The sequence below is a fragment of the Eschrichtius robustus genome, chromosome 2 (genome assembly GCF_028021215.1).
Source record: "Eschrichtius robustus isolate mEscRob2 chromosome 2, mEscRob2.pri, whole genome shotgun sequence".
NCBI lineage: Eukaryota > Metazoa > Chordata > Mammalia > Artiodactyla > Eschrichtiidae > Eschrichtius > Eschrichtius robustus.
The window spans coordinates 59,033,610-59,056,222 of NC_090825.1; the positions used below are offsets into that span (position 1 = coordinate 59,033,610).

General features: G+C 35.7%; 1 protein-coding gene across 3 annotated transcripts in view; it reads right to left on the minus strand.

Annotated features, from left to right (window-relative positions):
• The window catches only part of CERT1 (ceramide transporter 1), a 127,820-nt gene that overhangs the window by 37,396 nt on the left and 67,811 nt on the right, over positions 1 to 22,613 (minus strand). For all 3 annotated transcript variants that reach the window (XM_068535529.1, XM_068535528.1, XM_068535527.1), the window contains 2 exons: positions 17,177 to 17,334; positions 12,928 to 13,020 (listed from right to left, as the gene is read on the minus strand). In XM_068535529.1, the coding sequence (XP_068391630.1) occupies positions 12,928 to 13,020; positions 17,177 to 17,334 (251 nt within the window). The remainder of the gene's footprint in view (positions 1 to 12,927; positions 13,021 to 17,176; positions 17,335 to 22,613) is intronic.

A 22,613-nucleotide genomic window follows, 5' to 3' on the forward strand; every position in this document is an offset into this window, starting at 1 on the left:
ATAGTATTTATAAGCTTGGCAATCTGAAGAATACTAACGGAAAAGACAGTTCATAATTGCTTACTTAGTTTTTGCTAGAAACTATGTTTTAAGGTTAAGAATTATAATATGTGTAACTAAAGCTACTAAAATAATAAGGGAAACATTTCAGTATCCAAGGAAAATGGGAAGCATGTTTTCACTAAAAGAGGGCATAAGGAATGGAAATGCATTTTGTCAAAGGAAAAAAAAGGGTAGTTTTGTCTTAGAGCTGGTTGTTTCTGAATGGAAAAGAAAATAAGGGACAAAATAATATGGATACAGAACGTTGTAAAAGGGTTAAGGAAAACGAACACTGAGAAAAGAGTTTTGTACATGGTCAGGATTGGCTAAGATTGAGTTTAGTTAAGAAAATGATTTTTAAAGGTCAAGTGTATAAAACCTGAATTTAGTTTTCTCTCTAAGAGCACAAAGTTTTCCTAAAATATTGAGCTGCTTTTGGTAAGAGACTGTGTGACTTTCTTTGCCTTTAAGTGATTTATTACCTTTGAAATCTTTTATTGTCACTTTGCTTAAATGAATGGGTATTGTTTCACAGTGACCTATGATCCTATTTAACCAGGTATTTTGAAACTTTTTGGTATTTTTGACAAACGTCCCAAAGATCAAATTCTAAATGAAGTTCACTGGACCTCTAGTTAACTTTGAGGTTTTCCAAAGGGTACCTGGTATGCCTCAAAATATTTGTTTTCTCTCCATCTTATAGAGAGGAATATTAAGCTAATTAGGCTTATTTGGTATGTTAAATTACATGGGAAGCATTGTCAAATTTGAGTGGTGATAATACTTCTCAGGTTATATCATATGGGTAAATGTTATTAATATAGAAATTCTAGAAATTATATAGAACTCCTAAAAATCTGGTATGTACTGGTAAAATGTTATCAGTCATAATTCTAGTAATTATCTTAAACTGTTGTATGTCACAACAGTATCCAAGTTTATTTGTCAATTGGCATTGTAATCAGGTCTTTAACCTTGACTTTTTGAATCTTTTATCATTTATGGACAGTTATTATTTTACTCTGAAGTTCTTGCAAAAATGCTTCATCTTGAAGAAGATTCACAGAAAGGACTTTTGGACAATTATAGGTTTCTGATAACTTTCAGATCATACCACTGAACTGGGTAAGAACTTAAAGACTTCTGATGGAAAACCTGATGGCTTCATTAAAACCGTTAACTGAAGATTAAGATCAAGGATTAGTCACATAAGACTGAGTGAAATTATGAGTATGGTTATATAATTTTTGTTTTTTGTCTGAAATATCATTTGTTTTTAATCTGTTTTCCAGATATAAAGAAACCTTTAAATCACACCTCTGTATGTAGAATTGAAACATTTATCTTTTCTCTCTACCTGATCCCTTCAGAATCTGTAAACTCTTAGGTTCCTAGCAACTTTCTCAGGTAATAAGGAAGGCCACCTCCTAACAGGTACAGGAATCTCGAGGTATTCAGGAGACTTTGAGAAGAGAGGAATTCACCCAAACCTAGCACCCAAATCTACAGTTGTCACAGGCGGAATCTATGACATGCCTTTAGTGTGGCTTTCCTGGCCCTGAGAATTTTTTTTTTTAAAGTTCAATCTGAGATTCCTTGTGAAAAGTTCCAGCACAGCTAATTTAAAGAGCCTAGGTTGTCAATTAACCAGACATTTTGCAAACCAATTAGTCTTAATGTGGCTACATTTGGTAGAAATTAGGGTAATTTTAGAGAGAAATAGATTGTTTCAGTGGATATTAAATTCTAGTTTCATTAAATGAGGTCTTTATTTACTATTGCCTAAGACTCATTTCCCAGATAGTTTCCTTGTTGTTATATTATTATAAAGTTTAGTTATTAAAAGGACACTCCAAATTTGTTTCTGAAGCTTATCACAGTAATCTAACTTTGGATGAAGATCAGATGTGTCATGACCTGCAACCAGGAGATTATTCATACTGGAACAGGTATCAGATAAAGGACTCTTTATAGCCACACTGGAAGAGTCCTCCTCTCCTGAATAAACTGCATATCAGGCCTCCTCTCCTGAATAAACTGCAACTCCTGTTTCCGACACTTGACTTTGACTAAGAACAGCACTACCAGACCAGCAAGAGAAGATATCTGAAGAAGACAGCTGATCCAAGATGCTGGACTAGGTCTGTATACTGATTACTTTGACAACTGCTCACACTTTTTGTTTTCCTCACACTTTTGCTTGAGCTCAATTATTTGCAAGTTTCAAAAATCAATCTAATTACTGGGTTTGTGGCCAGTTACCTATGTCCAGTACTCCCAGGTTGCCTTGGTAGATTTCTCCTCTCCAAGGCTCTAACTGGAAAGCCCTTAGAAATTTTATTTTAAAAGAAAGAAACTCTAGCACCGTGCAAGCTAGTATCACTGCCAATCTCACTAAGTGAGATGCTCTTACCTGGCCAATTAATTTTTTTTTTGCAAGTTCATATTTTATTTCTAATACGTTTGGAGCTTTGATTTTTGTGTTTTTGTAAAGAAGTTTTCACTTAATTCATTGAAAGCCCTTTCGTGCTGAGCCCAAGGTGGGGCCTGGACCAGGCCAGACCCTTTGCAGCCTTCTTGCTCCCACCCCAGACCCCCCAGTGCTGGGAACGGGGTGGCTTCCCTCTGTCCACTCTGCCCTCCCACCCCCCGCTGCATCTCTCTGTACAGAACAATTTTTAAAATGGAAGCTAAGATACAATATACATTGGACAGGCATGCACACACATGCACACAGGCATCTGCTCCAAACGGGCAGGATGTCAGCTGCACTCAGAGAGCACCAAGGAATGCATACAGAGCCCCTCCTGGGGAGGAGGACAGGGCCTGAGCCCCACCTTGGTCCTCACAGTCTGAAGCTCCTCCCCACCTATTGCCCTGCTAGCTGCCAGAGGGAGTGGTGGACAGCACAGAGGGCTGTGCAGAAGGGGAGACAGCTGAGGGCAGCTGGGGGGTGATGGAGAGGGCAGTGCCAGCCTGGTACGTTGCCCTGGGGCCAGGGAGGCTGTTCTAGGAGCCAGGGGGTGGGGGGAGGACTGGGGTAGACCTCCAGCCTCAGGTACCTGAGGGGTAGAAGGCCTGGGTTTTGCCCATCGAGGAGCTTCAAGTCTTACCTGGCCAATTAATGATGCCTGTTCTGAACCTGGCTATAAGCAATCCTTTTCATTAGATGGTGAATACTGGGTAGCTCCGAAGAGGACCCAATGGATTTATGGAACAAGTTTATGACCTTGGCTTTCCCCAGGTTGGTCAGGAAGATATGCTATTCGTTTCCCTTGGGCTCAAGGTCACTGATGGGTAGCTCCTGTCAATCTGTGATGTCAATCTGTAATGTGAGCATACTGGTTTCTATCAGGTTTCCAATGGTATGACCATTCGGCCACAGTACTTGTTAACTCATCTTATGACATACAAAGGGTCAAATTTCCACTCTGAACAATCCTCTTCCCAGTTTAGGGGAAATACTAGGAAAAGGGTTTGGTTCAGGAGGATCTTGGCTTAAATCTTTGTTAATAATGTTGTTGGTTCTACTGGCAACTTAAACTACAGTTTGTGGAACTTACAAGGTGATAGCTTCTTGCCTTTCATGCTGTGTATCACCTATTCATAGTAAAATAATGATGTCTAAACAACTTAAAACTTTGGATCATGTCTACAGTGCTCTATAAAATAATAGGCATACATAATGCACATGTGAGGAGAACTGGCTTGTCTTACTGGACAGCCTAGAATTGGCTCTCAGTCCTTGTTGAACATTCTGCTAGTATAATTCCCTACCCCACCCCCACCCCCCCAAAAAAGAGAACCGGGCTATTAGGACCCAGCACTGAGGGACATGATGGACCAAGGGCAGGCGAGCAACCACCCTGGCATCAAGGGACCAAATATTTGCTCACCTAATGCTTTCCATCAAAAGGTTAATGATCAGAAAGAAGAAACTGTGAAATAAAATTCATATTTTATGGCAAGACAAGAAAAATTTAAACATAAAAACTTTCTCTGACCTTTGGCCCCCTCTTTCCCCTCTACAGCGTACTGTATATCTGCATTATGCATCATGACCAAATTTTCCCCATCGGCAAAAATACCTGCCCAATCCTAAACTGCAACGTTCTTCTAGCATCAACAAGACAACTCCTTAAAAGATAACCTTCCTTCTTGATCTTGTAAAGAGTCAGGTTACTTACCACTTTGTACCTGCAGAAGTGAACTGTGTAAACTGTCAGTATTATGTCATTTGATATGATGTACATCCTGTCTCAAAAACACTTCTAATGGATGGAACAGTTCTCAGAGCTTTCTGAGATGCTGTTCCTGGGTTGTAATTCTCAATAAGACTAGACTATATTTTCCATTTCTTTGTTAATTTTTCATCAACAGGAAGATGGTAAAAAGAGAACTGAAGTACCCTTAACTATTTTCTTCATTAAAAGAGAAAGATGGAGATGCATTTCAAATGGCTGGAAAAAAGATGGTTTATTCAACAAATGCCACTGGAAAAAAATATAGATTCCTCCATTACACCATAATTTTAAAAAATTCAGATGTATTAATATATTTAGGAGAGACCATTAAAAAAAAAAAGAACAGAAAATACAGAAGATTATTTGAAGTAGAGTGTGAAAGGATTTCGATCTAAAATGGAACCAGATGGGACTTCCCTGTCAGTCCAGTGGTTAAGACACCATGCTACCAATGCAAGGGGCACGGGTTCAATCCCTGGTTGGGGAATTAAGACCCCACATGCTGCACAGTGCAGCCAAAAGATTGAAATGGAGAATTTTATGCATGCACCCTCTGAAGAATGGAATTTAAGAAATGAGAGAAAGATTTCCCATAAATGCCAGATAATCAGAAGACTGAGCCTTATCTCCTGACCAATGACCATCTACCAAGTATCTCTCCCCATCCTCAAGTCAATGAACTTACTGCTTGGACTCTGGCTGGACTCTCCTTGTCTGTACTCCTTGCCCATAAATACAACCTGCCCCAAACCCTCAACAAAACTGCCTGTAACTTGGTACTGCATGCATTCCCCGAATTGCAATTCCTCTGCTATTCTGAAATAAACTCAGTTTCTGGTAATTTGAGCATGTCTCAGTTTACCTCTTTAGGTTGACAAGAGAATGCTTTTTAAAACATGAAAAAAAATGTAGAGATAAGTGTACCAAAAGACTGTGAGTTAATTACAAGAAAGTATAAAACTTTTATATGACAAAACGAACAATTAAAAAGATTTTTTTAAAACTATAAAAAGAAGAAAATAATTGAGAAATGAAGTCAATCCTGCCCATCTTCTAAATCAACAGGGGGAAAACACCCAAATTCTAATAATAAAAATGTGAAGGGATGTGTACAAGAGAGTCATTAAAAATGCAAATGACCAATAAACATTTTTAAAAGAAAGCCTAAATTACATCAATGAAGCAATTGTTTTTAAAACTAATAAACACATAAACCTAGCACAAGGACCCTCCTTTCTCCACCCTGCTCTCTCCCCTGAAATAAAACCTGTGTTGATCAAAGTGGAGATAAACAAATATAAAATTATACAGTACTTACATATTGCTGGTAGGAGATAAATGGGTACCACATATTGTTAAATTAAAAAGATAGGCTTTATTTGTATTTTCTATAATCTTCCTATAATGTACATCTATTTTATTTATAATATGAAAAAAATAGGGTAATTTTTAAAAGCTGATAGTCCTCCCCAAAATAAACCTAAAATAGCAAACGACTTTGCTCAGCTTCAGAATAAAAATTAAAATTGTAACAGCTAATATTTCAGTAATCTAGACTTTTAAAATCCCAGACAATAGCTAATTATGTACTTTTTTACATTCCAGAAGGAATGAGATGACAGCTTAGCAATTTAAAAATATTACCGCTCATCAGAGGGTGTTTGCCCCACCCACTCGGGCCCAGGGAGCCTGCTGAGGTCCCAGGCTGGTCCCCTGCCCTCCAAGGCCACCCCGTCCCCCTGGCCGCATTGGTCCTGGGGTCATAGGAAGGAGGCTGAGGGTAGAACAGGAGAGGCAGGCGGAAGGGGCCCTCCAGGACAGGAGGAGCAGGAGGAGCAGGAGAGGAAAGGAGGGTGTTTGCCTTGCCGACTTGAGCCCAGGAAGTCTGCTGGGCTCCCAGGTGAGGTCCCCTGCCCTCTGAAACCAGGAGTTGGGGGCACGCCTGGGCCCCTTCTGTTCCTTGAGCCTAAGCCACACCCCCCCTACAGCCACCAGGGCCTTTTCCAGCCCTGTGGGTCCTGAGCATAGGCCCCGCCCACCACCCAAACCTCACCCTTGCTTAGGCCCCACCCTCCACAGCCAAGGCCTTTTCCCCGTTTTTTTTCTTTCTTTTTTTGTTTTCTCTTTTCCCTCCCCCTCTTTTTAGTATTGTGGTACTATTGTACCTTCCGGTTGTTGATTCAACTATATTTTTATTTTTATATCCTTTTTAATGTATCTGTTAGTTTCCTAGTCTAATTTTATTTTTTACTTTGTTATTGTTCTCTCTCTCCTTTTTTTTTTGCCACCCCACGTGCCTTGCAGGATCTTGGTTCACAAGCTGGGGGTCGGGCCAAAGGTCCTAGGGTGGGAGCTCCGAGGTGGAACCACTGGACTAACAGAGAACCTCAGACCACAGGGAATATTCATCGGAGTGAGGTCTCACGGAGGTACTCATCTCACCACAAAGACCCAGCTCCACCCAACAGCCTACAAACTCCAGTGTTGGAAGCCTCAGGCCAAACAACCAGCAAGACAGGAACACAATCCCACTCACACACACACACAAAAAACCAAAGAGATGGCAAAAAAATATGTCACATGTGAAGGAGCAAGGTAAAAAACTACAAGACCAAATAAATGAAAAGGAAATAGGCAATCTACCTGAAAAAGAATTCAGAGTAATGATAATAAAGATGATACAGAATCTCGGAAATAGAATGGAGGTACAGATTGAGAAAACACAAAAAATGTTTAACAAAGAACTAGAAGAACTAAAGAACACACAAACAGAGATGAACAACACAATAACTTAAATGAAAAATACACTAGAAGGAATCAATAACAGAGGCAGAAAAACAAATAAGTGTGCTGAAAGACAAAATGGTGGAAATAACTGCCAAGGAGCAGAATAAAGAAAACAAGAATGAAAAAAATTGAAGACAATCTCAGAGACATCTGGGACAACAGTAAACGTACCAACATTCGAATTACAGGGGTCGCAGAAGAAGAAGAGGAAAAGAAAGGGTCTGAGAAAATATTTGAAGATGATAGTTGAAAACTTCCCTAATATGGGAAAGGAAATAGTCACCCTAGTCCAGGAAGCACAGAGAGTCCCATACAGGATAAACCCTAGGAAAACCACACCAGGACACATATTAATCAAACTGACAAAAATTAAATTCAAAGAAAAAATATTAAAAGCAGCAAGGGGAAAACAAAAAATAACACATAAAGGAATCTCCACATAAGGTCATCAGCTGAGTTTTCAGCAGAAACTCCACAAGCCAGAAGGGAGTGGCAGGATATACATAAAGTGATGAAAGAGAAAAAACTACAACCAAGATTACTCTACCCAGCAAGGATCTCATTCAGATTCGAGGGAGAAATCAAGAGCTTTTCAGACAAGCAAAAGCTAAGAGAATTCAGCACCACCAAACCAGCTTTACAACAAATGCTAAAGAAACTTCTCTAGGTGGGAAACACAAGAGAAGAAAAAAGACACACAAAAGCAAACCCAAAACAATTAAGAAAATGCTAACAGGGACATATACATCAGTAACAACCTTGAATGTAAACAGATTAAATGCCCCAACCAAAAGACACAAACTTGCTGAATGGATACAAAAACACGACCCATATATATGCTGTCTACAAGAGACCCATTTCAGACCTAGGGACACATACAGACTGAAAGTGAGGGGATGCAAAAAGATATTCCATGCAAATGGAAATCAAAAGAAAGCTGGGGTAGCAATACTCACATCAGATAAAATAGGCTTTAAAATAAAGAACGTTACAAGAGACAAGAAAGGACACTACATTATGATCAAGAGATCAATCCAAGAAGATATAACAATTATAAATGTTTATGCACCCAACATAGGAGCACCTCAATACATAAGGCAAATGCTAACAAAATGAAAGGAGAAATCGACAGTAACACAATCATAGTGCGGGACTTTAACACACCACTTACACCAATGGACAGATCATCCAAGCAGAAAATAAATAAGGAAGCACAAGCTTTAAATGACACAACAGACCGGACAGATTTAATTGATATTTAAAGAACATTCCACCCCGAAGTGGCAGAATACACTTTCTTCTAAAGTGCACACAGAACATTCTCCAGGATAGAACACATCTTGGGTCACAAATCAAGCCTCGGAAAATTGAAATCACATCAAGCATCTTTTCTGACCACAATGCTATGAGACTGGAAATCAATTACAGGGAAAAAAACTGTAAAAAACACAAATACATGGAGGCTAAACAGTGTGCTACTGAATAACCAAGAGATAACTGAAGAAATCAAAGAGGAAATAAAAAAATACCTAGAAACAAATGACAACGAAAACACGACGATCCAAACACTATGGGATGCAGCAAAAGCAGTTCTAAGAGGGAAGTTTATAGCAATTCAATCTCACCTCAAGAAACAAGAACAATCTCAAATAAACAATCTAACCCTACACTTAAAACAACTAGAGAAAGAAGAACAAAGAAAACCCAAAGTCAGTAGAAGGAAAGAAATCATAAAAATCAGAGCAGAAATAAATGAAATAGAAACGAAGAAAACAATAGCAAAGATCAATAAAACTAAAAGCTGGTTCTTTGAGAAGATAAACAAAATTGATATATCCTCAGCCAGACTCATCAAGAAAAAAAGGGACAGGACACAAATCAAGAAAATTAGAAATGAAAAAGAAGAAATCACAACTGACACCGCAGAAATATAGAGGATTATAAGAGACTACTACAAACACCTATATGTCAATAAAATGGACAATCACGAAGAAATGGACAAATTCGTGGAAAAGTACAATTTTCCAAGACTAAACCAGGAGGAATTGGAAAATATAAACAGACCTATCACAAGTAATGAAATTTAAACCATAATTTAAAATCCTCCAACAAACAAAAGCCCAGGACCAGATGGCTTCACAGGTGAATTCTATCAAACATTTAGAGAAGAGCTAAGACTGATCCTTCTCAAACTCTTTCCAAAAATTGCAGAGGGAGAAACACTCCCAAATCCATTCTACAAAGCCACCATCACATTGATACCCAAACCAGAAAAAGATATCACAAAAACAGAAAATTATAGACCAATATCACTGATGAACACAGATGCAGAAATCCTGAACAAAATACTAGCAAACAGAATCCAACAACACATTAAAAGGATCATATACCATGATCAAGTGGGATTTATCCCAGAGATGCAAGGATTCTTCAATATACACAAATCAATCAATGTGATACACCATACTAACAAATTGAAGAATAAATACCATATGATCATCTCAATAGATGCAGAAAAAGCTTTTGACAAAATTCAACACCCATTTATGATAAAAACTCTCCAGAACGTGGGCATAGAGGGAACCTACCTCAACATAATAAAGGGCATATATGACAAACCCACAGCAAGCATCATACTCAGTGGTGAAAAACTGAAAGCATTTCCTCTAAGATCAGGAACAAGACAAGGATGTCCACTCTCACCACTCTTATTCAACATAGTTTTGGAAGTCCTACCACGGCAATCAGAGAAGAAAAAGAAAGAAAAGGAATACAAATTGGAAAAGAAGAAGTAAAACTGACACTGTTTGCGGATGACATGATACTATACACAGATAACCCTAAAGATGTCACTAGAAAACTACTAGAACTAATCAATGAATTTGGTAAGGTTGCAGGATACAAAATTAATGCACAGAAATTTCTGGCATTCCTATACACCAACAATGAAAAATCAGAAAGAGAAATTAAGGAAACAATCCCATTTACCATCCTCCCAAAAAGAATAAAATACCTAGGAATAAACCTGCCTAAGGAGGCGAATGACTTGTACTCAGAAAACTATAAAACACTGATGAAAGAAATCAAAGATGACATAAACAGATAAGAGAAATATACTATGTTCTTGGATTGGAAGAATCAATACTGTGAAAATGACTATACTACCCAAAGCAATCTACAGATTCAATGCAATCCCTATCAAACTACCAATGGCATTCTTCACAGAATTAGAACAAAAAATTTTACAATTCGTATGGAAACACAAAAGACCCCAAATAGCCAAAGCAATCTTGAGAAAGAAAAAAGGAGCTGGAGGAATCAGGCTCCCCTACTGCAAACTATACCACAAAGCTACAGTAATCAAGACAGTAGGGTACTGGCACAGAAACAGAAATATAGATCAATGGTACAGGATAGAATGCCCAGAGATAAACCCATGCACATATGTCACCTAATTTATGACCAGGGAGGCAAGAACATACAATGGAGAAAGGACACCCTCTTCAATACGTGGTGCTGGGAAAACTGGACAGCTATATGTAAAAGAATGAAATTAGAACACTACCTAACACCATACATAAAAATAAACTCCAAATGGATTAAAGACCTAAATGTAAGACCAGACACTATAAAACTCTTAGAGGAAAACATAGGAAAAACACTCTTTAACATAAACCACAGCAAGATCTTTTTTGACTCACCTCCTAGAGTAACAGAAATAAAAATAAGCAAATGGGACTTAATTAAACTTAAAAGTTTTGCACAGCAAAGGAAACCATAAACAAGACAAAAAGACAACCCTCAGAATGGGAGAAAATATTTGCAAATGAAACAACAAAGGATTAATCTCCAAAATATAAAAGCAGTTCATGGAGCTCAATAGGAAAATAAACAAACAATCCAATTAACAACTGGGCCAAAGACCTAAATAAACATTTCACCAAGGAAGACATACAGATGGCTAAGGGGCACATGAAAAGATGCTCAACGTCACTAATTATTAGAGAAATGCAAATCAAAACTACAATGAGGTATCACATCACACCAGTCAGAATGGCTAATATCAAAAAATCCAGAAACAAAAAATGCTGGAAAGGGTGTGGTGAAAAGGTAACCCTCCTGCACTGTTGGTGGGAATGTAAATTGATACAACTATTGAAAACAGTATGGAGGTTCCTTAAAAAACTAAAAATAGAACTACCATATGACCCAGCAATCCCACTACTGGGCATATACCCTGAGAAAACCATAATTCAAAAAGAGACATGTGTCACAATATTCACTGCAGCACTATTTACAATAGCCAGGACATGGAAGCAACCTAAACGTCCATCGACAGATGAATGGATAAAGAAGATGTGGCACATATATACGATGGAATGTTACTCAGCCATAAAAAGGAATGAAATTGAGTTATTTGTAGTTAGGTGGATGGACCTAGAGTCTGTCATACAGAGTGAAGTAAGTCAGAAAGAGAAAAACAAATACTGTATTCTAATGCACATATATAGAATCTAAAAAAAAAAAAAGGGTACTGATGAACCTAGTTGCAGGGCAGGAATAAAGATGTATACATAGAGAATGGACTTGAGGACATGGGGTGGGAGGGGGAAGCTGGGGCAAAGTAAGAGTAGCATAAACATATATACACTACTGAATGTAAAATAGTTAGCTAGTGGGAAGCAGCAGCATAGCACGGGGAGATCAGCTTGGTGCTTTGCGATGACCTAGAGGGGCGCAATGGGGAGGATGGGAGGGAGGCTCAGGAGGGAGGGTATATGGGGACATATGTATGCATATGGCTGATTCACTTTGTTGTACAACAGAAACTAACACAGCATTGTGAAGCAATTATACTCTAATAAAGATCTATTAAAAATAAATACATTTTAAAAATAAATAAATAAAATAAAATAAAATAAAATTACCGCTCAAGTCTCATACTATGGATTTTCACAGTTGGAAATCAATTCCAAGGTAAAAAATATTGTCAAGAGCAGGTCTTATTTTTTCCTTTCTAGAATAAAAATGGCAGGAAATTTTTCTTCTACTTTCTTAAATACAGTCTAACTTTTTTACCATTCTTCTTCTATGTCAACGATACTCCCTGCCACTCCTGTATGTGTTTGTATATGGAGAGGCAGATTTTACTAACTGCTTAACAAATAACCAAAAGGGGAAAGAAGCTGGTTTCAGACATTTTTCAAACATAAAGGCAAGACAATCTGAACAGTTCATGCTTTGCTATGGATAAGACCTCACAGTATACAGCACAGACTAAAATCTTTCACCTGTAAAGTTCTCAGGTTTTTCCTCTATAGGTTACTTTTGTTTAAAAAAAAAAAGAGTTAGGGACTTTCCTGGCGGTCCAGTGGTTAAGACTCTGCATTCCCAATGCAGGGGTAACAGGTTCGATCCCTCGTCAGGGAACTAAGATCCCACATGCCTCATGAAGTGGCCAAAAAATAAAATAAAATAAACCATCTATAGATTTCAAATAATAAAATTAAAGAAAAAAAGAATTAGAATGTAATATCAATAAGTATCATCCTCACAGGTGAGACAAAAACTTGTCCTATAAAGTAGACAGGCCTAGTAATAAGCCTTTTAAAGCCCTTTAAAGCTTTAAAGGTGAAAGGTGAAAAAAGAAAAAATCTTGTAGGTGAAAAAGAAAAATATCTGTTTCAGGGTAAGCCCAGCATATATACATTATGAAATATTCAAAACATTTAAAAGTTACAAAAGTATTATGTAAAAATTAATCACTTTTGTGATATATATATATATATATATATATCTCTCTCTCTATCTCCTATGTGTTTCTCTTTCTAAGACCAAGAATATAACTTCATACCTCATAATCTGGTCCTCCAAAGTGAGATTTTTTCTTAAGTTCTGTCATGGCATTTTTGTATGCTTCCTCTATTCTTCTTCTCTTCTCACTTTCCTATTTAAAAAAAAAAAGCAAGTGAAAAATTTATCATGTCAAGTGGGATTTTCTCTACATTTCATCAAAATTTTATAACTTGGCCCAAAAATAACTCCACTTCTGTGAAAAATGAGTATTCTTCTGCCCAAGAAAACACTTTTTTCTGGGCCATATATCACATACAAGCTACCACTTAAAATACCACTAAGATCACCTTATAGGTAGGTTATACATTTAAATGGATTAAGTAACTACCAAAGTGTCTACACTTCAAAAAAAAAAAAAGGATAAATTAGCACCAGAGAAATGCCTACAATATACATTCATGTGTTTGTTTCCCCCAGTAGGAGCTAAATTAATTTTGTTACAGAGAAAAAAGGCAAGTAATGGATGTCAGGAAGAAAGTCACTCAATTATTAGTAGAATCAATAAATGCAAAAAGATATTCTAAAGAAAGATACCTTTCTTATACTTTCCAACTGCTGGTTAAAATTATTTTAGAGCTGAAAAAGAGCTTAGATTTCTACTTTAACCTTCTCCTTTTATAGACAGGGTCTATGGCTCTAAGAGTTTGCTAAAAGATCCAAGGACAAAATGTAAAAAGGCTGGCCTTGGCACCAACCTCAAACTTTTTTTTTACAGTAATGGACTACAATGAGTCAAATGTGATACTAAAGCCCTACAAGCTTATAAAGAACCTAATGCCTTTATTCCCTCACCTCAAATATTTAAGGGCTAAATTAAAGTCCACACCGAACTCACCCAGAGCTTAACTACTTCTAAAAACCCTACCTGAATTAAGCTAGTGCAAATCAATGAGTTAGTTCATTAGGCCCAAAGATTAACTGATTTTTGTGTACTGAAGAGAAAACAGGACTACAGACCCATCAGAATGGCTAAAATTTAAAAACACAAAAAATCACCCACAAAAAAAATGACAATACCAAGTGTTGTCAATGGTGAAGAGCAACTGGAATTCTCACCTACTGCTGGTGGGAATATAAACTGATATAACCACTTTGGAAAATTGTTTGCCTCTACCCACTAAAGCTAAGCATATACCTCGTGAATTGATAATTTTACTGCTTGGTATGTGCCCAAGAGAAAAGAGTGCATATATCTACCAAAAGATGCGTACAAGAATGTTCACAGCAGCTTTATTCACAACAGCCAAAATATAAAAAGTTAAATGTCCATCAGCAGGAAAAAGGAAAAAACAAATTGAAGTCATACAATGAAAATTCATCATACAACGAACAGCATACAGCAATAATACTATACAACAATAAAAAATAATAAACTACCACTAAAAGTTACAAGATGAATGAACTTCACAGTCAGTGTTGAGGGGGTGGGGGAGCGAGCCAGACACACGAGTATATTTTGTATGATTCCATTTACATGCTGTTCAAGAACAGGCAAAACTAATCTATGACTGTATAAGTTAAAACTGTGGTCACTTCTTGAAGTACTGGTACGGTATGGACTAGGAAGGGGCATGAAGAAACCTTCTGGGGTGCTATAAAAGTTCTATATCTTGATTTTTATACATGTGTATAACACTCATCAAGCAGTACACTTAAGATTGGTATACTTCACTGTATAGATGTTAAACCTTAATTTTAAAAAATGAACAAAACAAAAACACACAACACAGCAATAATATTAAAAAGATTTCAAGGAAAGCGAAAAAACATGTGAAGTTACACACTTGTGAATCTACTAATATAAGCAAACATCTTCAATGAATAATTTTTTTCTTATTAACATTGTTAACAACTAAAATTTGTTTAATCTTAGAATTTTTGGTCTTCCTGGACACGACTGGCTAAAAATTAAGTACACTTCTTCTAGAAAAGAAGGAATTATTTTTATAGGTAACTAAGAATATTCAATTATTTAGCTGTAAGAACAATGGAAATGATGTTAGAAATGTACATAAGAGCTATTAAACATAAAATCAGAGAACTATTATATAGAGATTTGTATGTATGTTTTACACATCTATTGTATGTGTATATCTGTTATATACATAGATAAACATATATTAGAAATCTACATAAAAGGTATACAAACAGCTATTAAATAGCTATTATTATATCAACTATCACCTACTTAATCACTCTCATTAGAGTTTTAGCTCCTTGAAGAATGATTTCCTGTACACTACTGTTTTCTCATTTCTAGCTTAGAGTCTAGCACACAACAAGCATATAAATACTTCTTGAATAAAACAACAATTTCAAGTAAACCATATTGTTAACACTGTATTTTCCTCCTCAATTATATGAATTACCTAAAAGATATGTTTGTTGATAAACAACTCTCTCTATTCAAGAACTTCCTAATCTTTACTGAGTGTGTATATATACATGTATGTATGCACATACACATATGTATATATACACACATGTATATATATACACACACACTGAATATGTATGTATATACTGTGTATGCACACACGCACTTACATTTCCTGTAAAATGTAACTGGGAGCCTATATCGACCTTGAGAAAAAAATTATGGTGCAAAAGGTGAATAAGATTTGATATCAGATAGACCTGTAAAAGGATTACAAATTACAGCCATTTGCAGATTTCAATTAATACTACCATCTTTTGTGGCTGTTATTTGGTTAAATGTGGTCTAACAAAACTGTTTTTTCACGGATCCTTTGGTATAGTCTACTTGTTGCTACCCAATAAAGAAACAGAATGGATAAGATTACCAACATTGAAGACAACTGCAAGTTCACATCCCTTTCAAATAAGAAATTTGATTGACAAAAAGATGGGGAAGCCATGTCTTATTTTTAATGAATTTTTTTAGGCAGTGTGGTTAGAGCATATGACTAGAGATGATGATCCTTTAGTGAAGGATAAGTAGACTGAAGAGAGGGGAGCTTAAGAGAAAGTTGCCAAAAAGTTTTGAGTAAGCTAATCTGGATAAGTTGAATGATTCTCCTGAACCATTAGTCTAATGGATTTAAGGAACTGTCCTGTTTTCTCAGTGCTATTTTTTTGTGTGAACAGAGAATCTTCTAAAAATTGAATTTGATCCAAAATTGAAATCTATGACAACATAACAGTTCCACTCCAAAATAATAATGAAGTATCTGCGTGTACCTTAAATGGACATTTTCATTGCTTATTTTAAAAGAATACATATTGCTAGTCAACCTGGCTTACTCTCACATGCACCTAAGAATTCTGACCAATTCTCTTTTCTTTAAACATGGGGACCTTCTTAAACATACAGTGCTGTTTAAACCCTGTAGCCATTCTGCTATTACATCAATGATGACATTGCTTTCCTTAGTGTTCTGTTCACATTGATAAGACCTCCAAATACCGCAAGCAATATGACTCACTAATGAATGATAAGATTCTGATTGATGTCTGCCCTAATATCCAGAGCTGAAATATAGAAGAGTAAAATTCTTCTTATTCTGCTACTTAACACCTCTAGACAAGTCTCTGGGCCTCAGCTGCTGCTTCTATAAAATGATGGCATTGGGCTAGAACTAAATTCTCTAAGGTATGCTTTGGTTCTAAGATTTTACTGATGTTAAATTATAAGCAAACGTTTTCCTACTAAACAAATTCACTGAGCCAAATTCTACTTCACACTCGAAACTAAAGATTCATATTATTATTATCAGTGCTGCAGTTTAAACAAAGGTGGGAAAGGTAAACATAAGGCAAATGTTCAAGGAACAACAAAATGTGTGTTAAAGGATATCACAATGACCTTAGAAAACATACATGGCCATGAATGCAATAAGTTAATATTTAACTTTATAAATTGGTGTTTTTAGTAGTTCATATAACTTAAGTACAGTTTCATGTATTACACAATAAAGCTAGGAAATGTCAAATGGTTCATTACTTCTATTCCAAAGCATTACTATTGCCATTACAAAAACTTTTATGTTAAAATCCAATGAAGAATGCATATTGTACAGTAACCAAATACATAACTGGTGAATCTCATTAGAAAAATGAGTTTAAGATGCTCACAAAGTTTCAGAGGAGTAGTACTACCTGCTACTTCTCTCAATCCAATAGATTTTTCCCTAAGAAGTTAGTTTGGTTTAAATGTTCAATCAGTACATAAACAAACAAAATCTGATTATTATTATTATTTTACAAAGAAGAAAAACAAATCTTACCTTATCCAGTCTCTTTTGCCAGCTGTCCTCACGTTTTACCATTAGTTCAATACAATGAGAAAGTGTAGCAAGGATTCCAGCAGTAGTTGCTTTAAAAGTTATTGCCTCCCCTTTAAAGTCTATACCATTAATTCCTTTTGGTGTTACATGTGGAAATACTGAAAAAAAAAATTTATTCACTAAAAATCTTTTTAACAAAGAAATCATTCCTCAGCACAACTTAAAATTAGAAAATTTTTAGAAAACTATCACATCAGAGTAGACTTTCAAACTGTAATTTCCTTCCTGTTGGCCAACATTTTAAAATTTGCATCCATCTCTATGAGCAAGGAAGCTTGTGACAGCATATGTACTCTCAAGTCCTTTTTTCTGGATTCTGTTTCCTGAAATCTATTTGCTATGCTGCACCCAGTGAAGAAAGTGGTAGGTGGAATAATACTTTAATAATAACACTCAAGACAGCCTAGAGTGAGACCTAATTATGGCAAGAACTACCTTACATTTTGAGAAATCCTGAATTTAAAAATATCTGAAAAGAAACTACGGAAATGAATAAGGTAATATGTTAAAATTTAAATAAATGTCCAAATATAATTTGGGGACCAATGCACACATTAAACAGTTATGTTTACATATTATAATTTTAATTCAAAGTCTTTGAATTAAATGAAAAATCTTAAAATTCATAAGATGCAAATAAGAGAGCATAATATCTTATACTATAGTTAATAAGAAACCTTTTCAATAGAACTCTTTAAATGAAATAATGATACTTTAAACTTTAAAAACTCATATGTAGATATGACAGCAAAGGCACAATCCATAAAAGCTGACAAACTAAACTTCATCAAAATTTAAAATTTCTGCTCTTGAAGGCATTGTTAAAAGAATGAGAGTTACAGTTATGTAGGATAACTCAGTCTAGAGAGCTAATCTACAGTTAATAAAATAATGGTAACTGTGAGGAGATACATTAATTAGCTTGACTGCAGTAATCATTTCATCATGTACACCAAATCATCATATTGGACACCTTAAATATATGTAATATCTATTTAAAAATTTTTTTAACAAAGAATGAAGAGACAAGCCACAAACTGGGAGGAAATCTTTGCACAGAATATGTATGATAAAGGACATATCCTTTATCTATATATATATTATATTAATATAGACATATTCTGTATTATAATATACAAAATATAGTAATCTCAAACTCAACAATAAGAAAACATATAACCCAATTAAAAAACTGAACCAAAGAATTGAATACACATTTCACTATAGAAGAGATCGGGATGGCAAATAAGCAGATGAAAAGATGCTCAATACTATTAGTTACTAGGGAAAAGCAAATTAAAACTACAGCGAGTACCACTACACACCTATTAGAAGACTAAAATTTTAAAAGACTGACCACGTCAAGTGTTAGTAGGGGTTTGGATGAACTTGAACTCTCATAAATATGACTGGTGAAATGCAGCTTGGAAGGTTTTTAAAAGGTTAAATACATACCTACCATATGATTCAACCATTCCACCTCTGGGTATTTAGCCCAAAGAAATAAGGTATATGTACATAAAAAAAAACTTGTATGTGAATGTTCACAGCAACATTATTTATAATAGCCCCAAACTGTAAACAACCCAAATGTCCACCAATAGACGAATGGACTGAAGAAATTGTGGTTGTTATCTATACAAGGGAACACTACTCAGCAATGAAAAGAAATTAAATACTGATACGTACAACAACGAGAAATCTCAAACTAAGAAAGAGATCAGGCAAAAAAAATGAGTTCATTTACATTAAATTCTAGAAAATGCAAACTAATCTATAGTGACAGAAAAATCAGTGGTTGTTTGAGAATGGAGGGAGGAAGGGAAGACAAAAGGGATGGAAGAAACTTTTGAGGGTGATGGACATAATAATGGTCTTGATTGTGGTGACAGCTTCATGATAATATCAAAACTTACCAAACTGTACACTTTAAATATACGTAGTTTACGGCATGTTAATTATATCTCAGTAAAGCTGTTTTAAAACCTATTTTCTTTTTCTTGTATTTTCTGAAAATCCTTCCTATCACTGTAACTTCTATATTTTCTACCATTCTTACCAAGATTGATGTTTTATTACAAACTACGATTTTTTTTTAATAATCAACTTAGAAACTAAAAGTCACCTGTGTCCTATATATGACAATGTGTGCCATTGTAATAATGGGTCCTCCATGCTGTTTGCTAATTTATATAGAGTCAGTACAAGATGAAAGACCAACATAAAATGTCTTTGAAAAAACTTAGAAATGTACCTCTTCAGCTGCACTTAACTACTTTCAGAAGCTGTCACCCTCAAATCCTTTTCAGAATGATACAAGGGTTATGTAACAGATTTTTAAACTTTCAAACAGTTGAAAGTAAGTGTCTCAAACATAGTAAGGTCTCTGAAATAAATTTCTCTCATGTTACATCTGTTAGGAAATGAAGGTCATGAAGATAAAACCTCATCTTAATTTGTCATCCACTGGGCTCCTCTAAGTACTGGTTACTTTGATTTTTGCTATAAGTCTCTCATACCTTATCTTGTAGAACTACATTAATCTTGATGGAAAAACTTAAGCAAAACCCCAAAGTACTCAATAATTTTAGATGAGCATACTCATCTAAATGTCCCAGCTGACCACAAGGGAAGGAAGATCTTCAAGAGACAAGGTGGCATGCCTTAGTTTCTTCTGGGAAAATGATACACTGTAGCAAAAGGAAGTTGCAAGTATGTGAATGTAACCATGCTTATGAAGGGCAGAGATGAAAGAAATTATAAAATAATCTATAAACCTAGATTTTTAAGTACTTAAGCTCTTAAAATTATCATTCAAATCTATAGTTCTTTTAGTTGAACTGACGTTATAGAGTTCAAAATTCTTTTAAAGGTGCTAACATTCAGAAAATCACAGAACCCAGAAGCTAACATCAACATGTCAAAAATAAAAACAAATACTGACAGAAGCCAAGAGATTTCTAATCCTTTCATTTCATTAAGACTCCCAAACACTAATTTAAATAGTAGGCAACCTAAGGGAGAATCCCCAGTTTCTGTGGTGAGGATTTTTTCATTTCCCCACCTGAAATATTCCAAATGACTGTGTCCTTCTGGACATACAGGATGGCAACTTTGTTTAAATCTCTCCTCACCTGTCTACTATGATAAAGAAGAAACATGGCTTAAGACTATGACCATGTTATTAATCGTACTAGGGTCAACAATCAACTGGTTTGGGACTACTGGTCTATTATAGATATGATTATTCTAACAAAGTAAGATACAGTTGGCTAAAAAACTAAATTTAAAATATTCTCACATGAAAAATCTGTGAGCTAAAAGATGATGAAAAGTGATCTGTGGCTGGTCCAACTTCTTCATTTAGACAATTAATGTATGAGCATCTGCACACAGACTACGTGGGAGAAAAGGACAAGACGATAATCATGTTTCATAGAGTAATGCATGTTCCATTAACAGTAAATTGCCTCTCAATGAGTTTCATCAAGAGTATACCTTGATTTGACAGATTAGTTAATATTTACTGTCATTATTTTATATAGTAGATGACAATATGCTCTTGTATATTATTTACAAAACAGGAATAGATAGAAGTTAAAAAATTGGTTAGAAAATATGGTTAAATATACAGTTGGAAGGGAACAACTGGAAAATATGATATAAAAAATCCATGCAAGTAGCCATCTTTGACATGTAATTAATACAATTAATCATAAGAAATAAGGGTTTAGGGGTAGGAAATTTCTGACTTTAGATTGATTTAATCTAAAGTAGAGGCCAGGGAATTCCCTGGCAGTCCAGTGGTTAGGACTCTGTGCTTTCATTGCTGAGGGCCCAGGTTCAATGCCTCGTCATGAACTAAGATCCTACAAGCTGCATGGTGCGGCCCCCCCCAAGAAAAAGTAGGGGCCAAAAAATTGAACAGTACTGTCAGTGAATTTATTTACACTTTTTTAAAAATTTAAAGTGTACATTTTATTTATTTATCATTTATTTATTTATTTAGCTGCACCACACAGCTTATGGGATCTTAGTTCCCTGACCAGGGATTGAACCCAGGCCCTCAGCAGTGAAAGCACAGAGTCCTAACCACTGGACTGCCAGGGAATTCCCTAGTCTTTTTATAAATACCAGCTTTATTGAGATATAATTTTCACAGCATAAAATTCACTCATTTAACACATACAATTAAATGATTCTCAGTATATTCACAGAGTTGTACAAGCATCACCACAATCAACTTTAGGACATTTTTATGAACCATCCCCTCAAATCCCACATACATTAGTAGTCACTTCCCATTTCCCCCAACCCTACTGCCCAGTCCTAGGAAACCACTAATACACTTTCTGCTCTACGATTTGCCTCTGAATATTTCATATAAAGTAACAATGAGTGGTCTTCTGTGACTGGCTTCTTTCACTTAGCATAATATTTTCAAGGTTCATCCATGTTACAGCACATGTCAAGTATGTTATTCCTGCATATGGCTAAAAAATGTTCCATTTTGTTTAACCATTCGTTAGTGGATGGATGTTTGGGTTATTTCCACTTTTTGACTGTTATGAATAATACTGCAATGAACATCCATGTACACGTTTTTATATGGATGTTATGTTTTCATTTCTCCTGAATATATACCTAGGAGTAGAACTGCTAGGTCAAATGGTGACACCATGTATAATATGTTGAGGAACTGCCAGACTGTTTTCCAAAGCAGCTACACCATTTTACATTCCCACCAGCAGTGTATGAGGGTTCCAATTTCTCCACATCCTCAACCAACACTTGTTATGGTATTTCTTTCCAATTACAGCCAGCCTAATAGGTGTGAAGTGGTGTCTCACTGTGGTTTTGATTTGCATTTTCCTGACGGCTAATGAGTTGAGGACCTTTTCAGGTGCTCACTGGCCATTTGTATATCTTGTTTGGAAAAATGTCTATTGAGATGCTTTGCCCATTTTTGAACTGAGATATTTGTCTATTATAGATTTGTAAGAGTTCTTTATGTATTTTAAATACAAATCCCTTACCAGATAAATGACTGGCAAATGTTTTCTCCCATTTTGTGGGTTATCTTTTCACTTTTTGATAGTTTCCTTAAAGCACAAAAGTTTAAAATTTTGCTAAAGATCAAGAAAGCTTTGCCTTGCTCAAGGTCATTAAGATTAACTCCTATATTTCTTCTAAGGTTTTATGGTGTTAGCTCTTTTAATTAGGTTTTTGATCCACTTTGAGTTAATTTTTGTGTTTGTGTGAAGTAGGGGTTCAACTTCATTCCTTAAATATGGATATCCAGCTGCCTAACACCATTTGTTGAAAAGACTTTTTTCCTCACTGAGTTGTCTTGGCACTCCTGTGAAAAGTCACATTT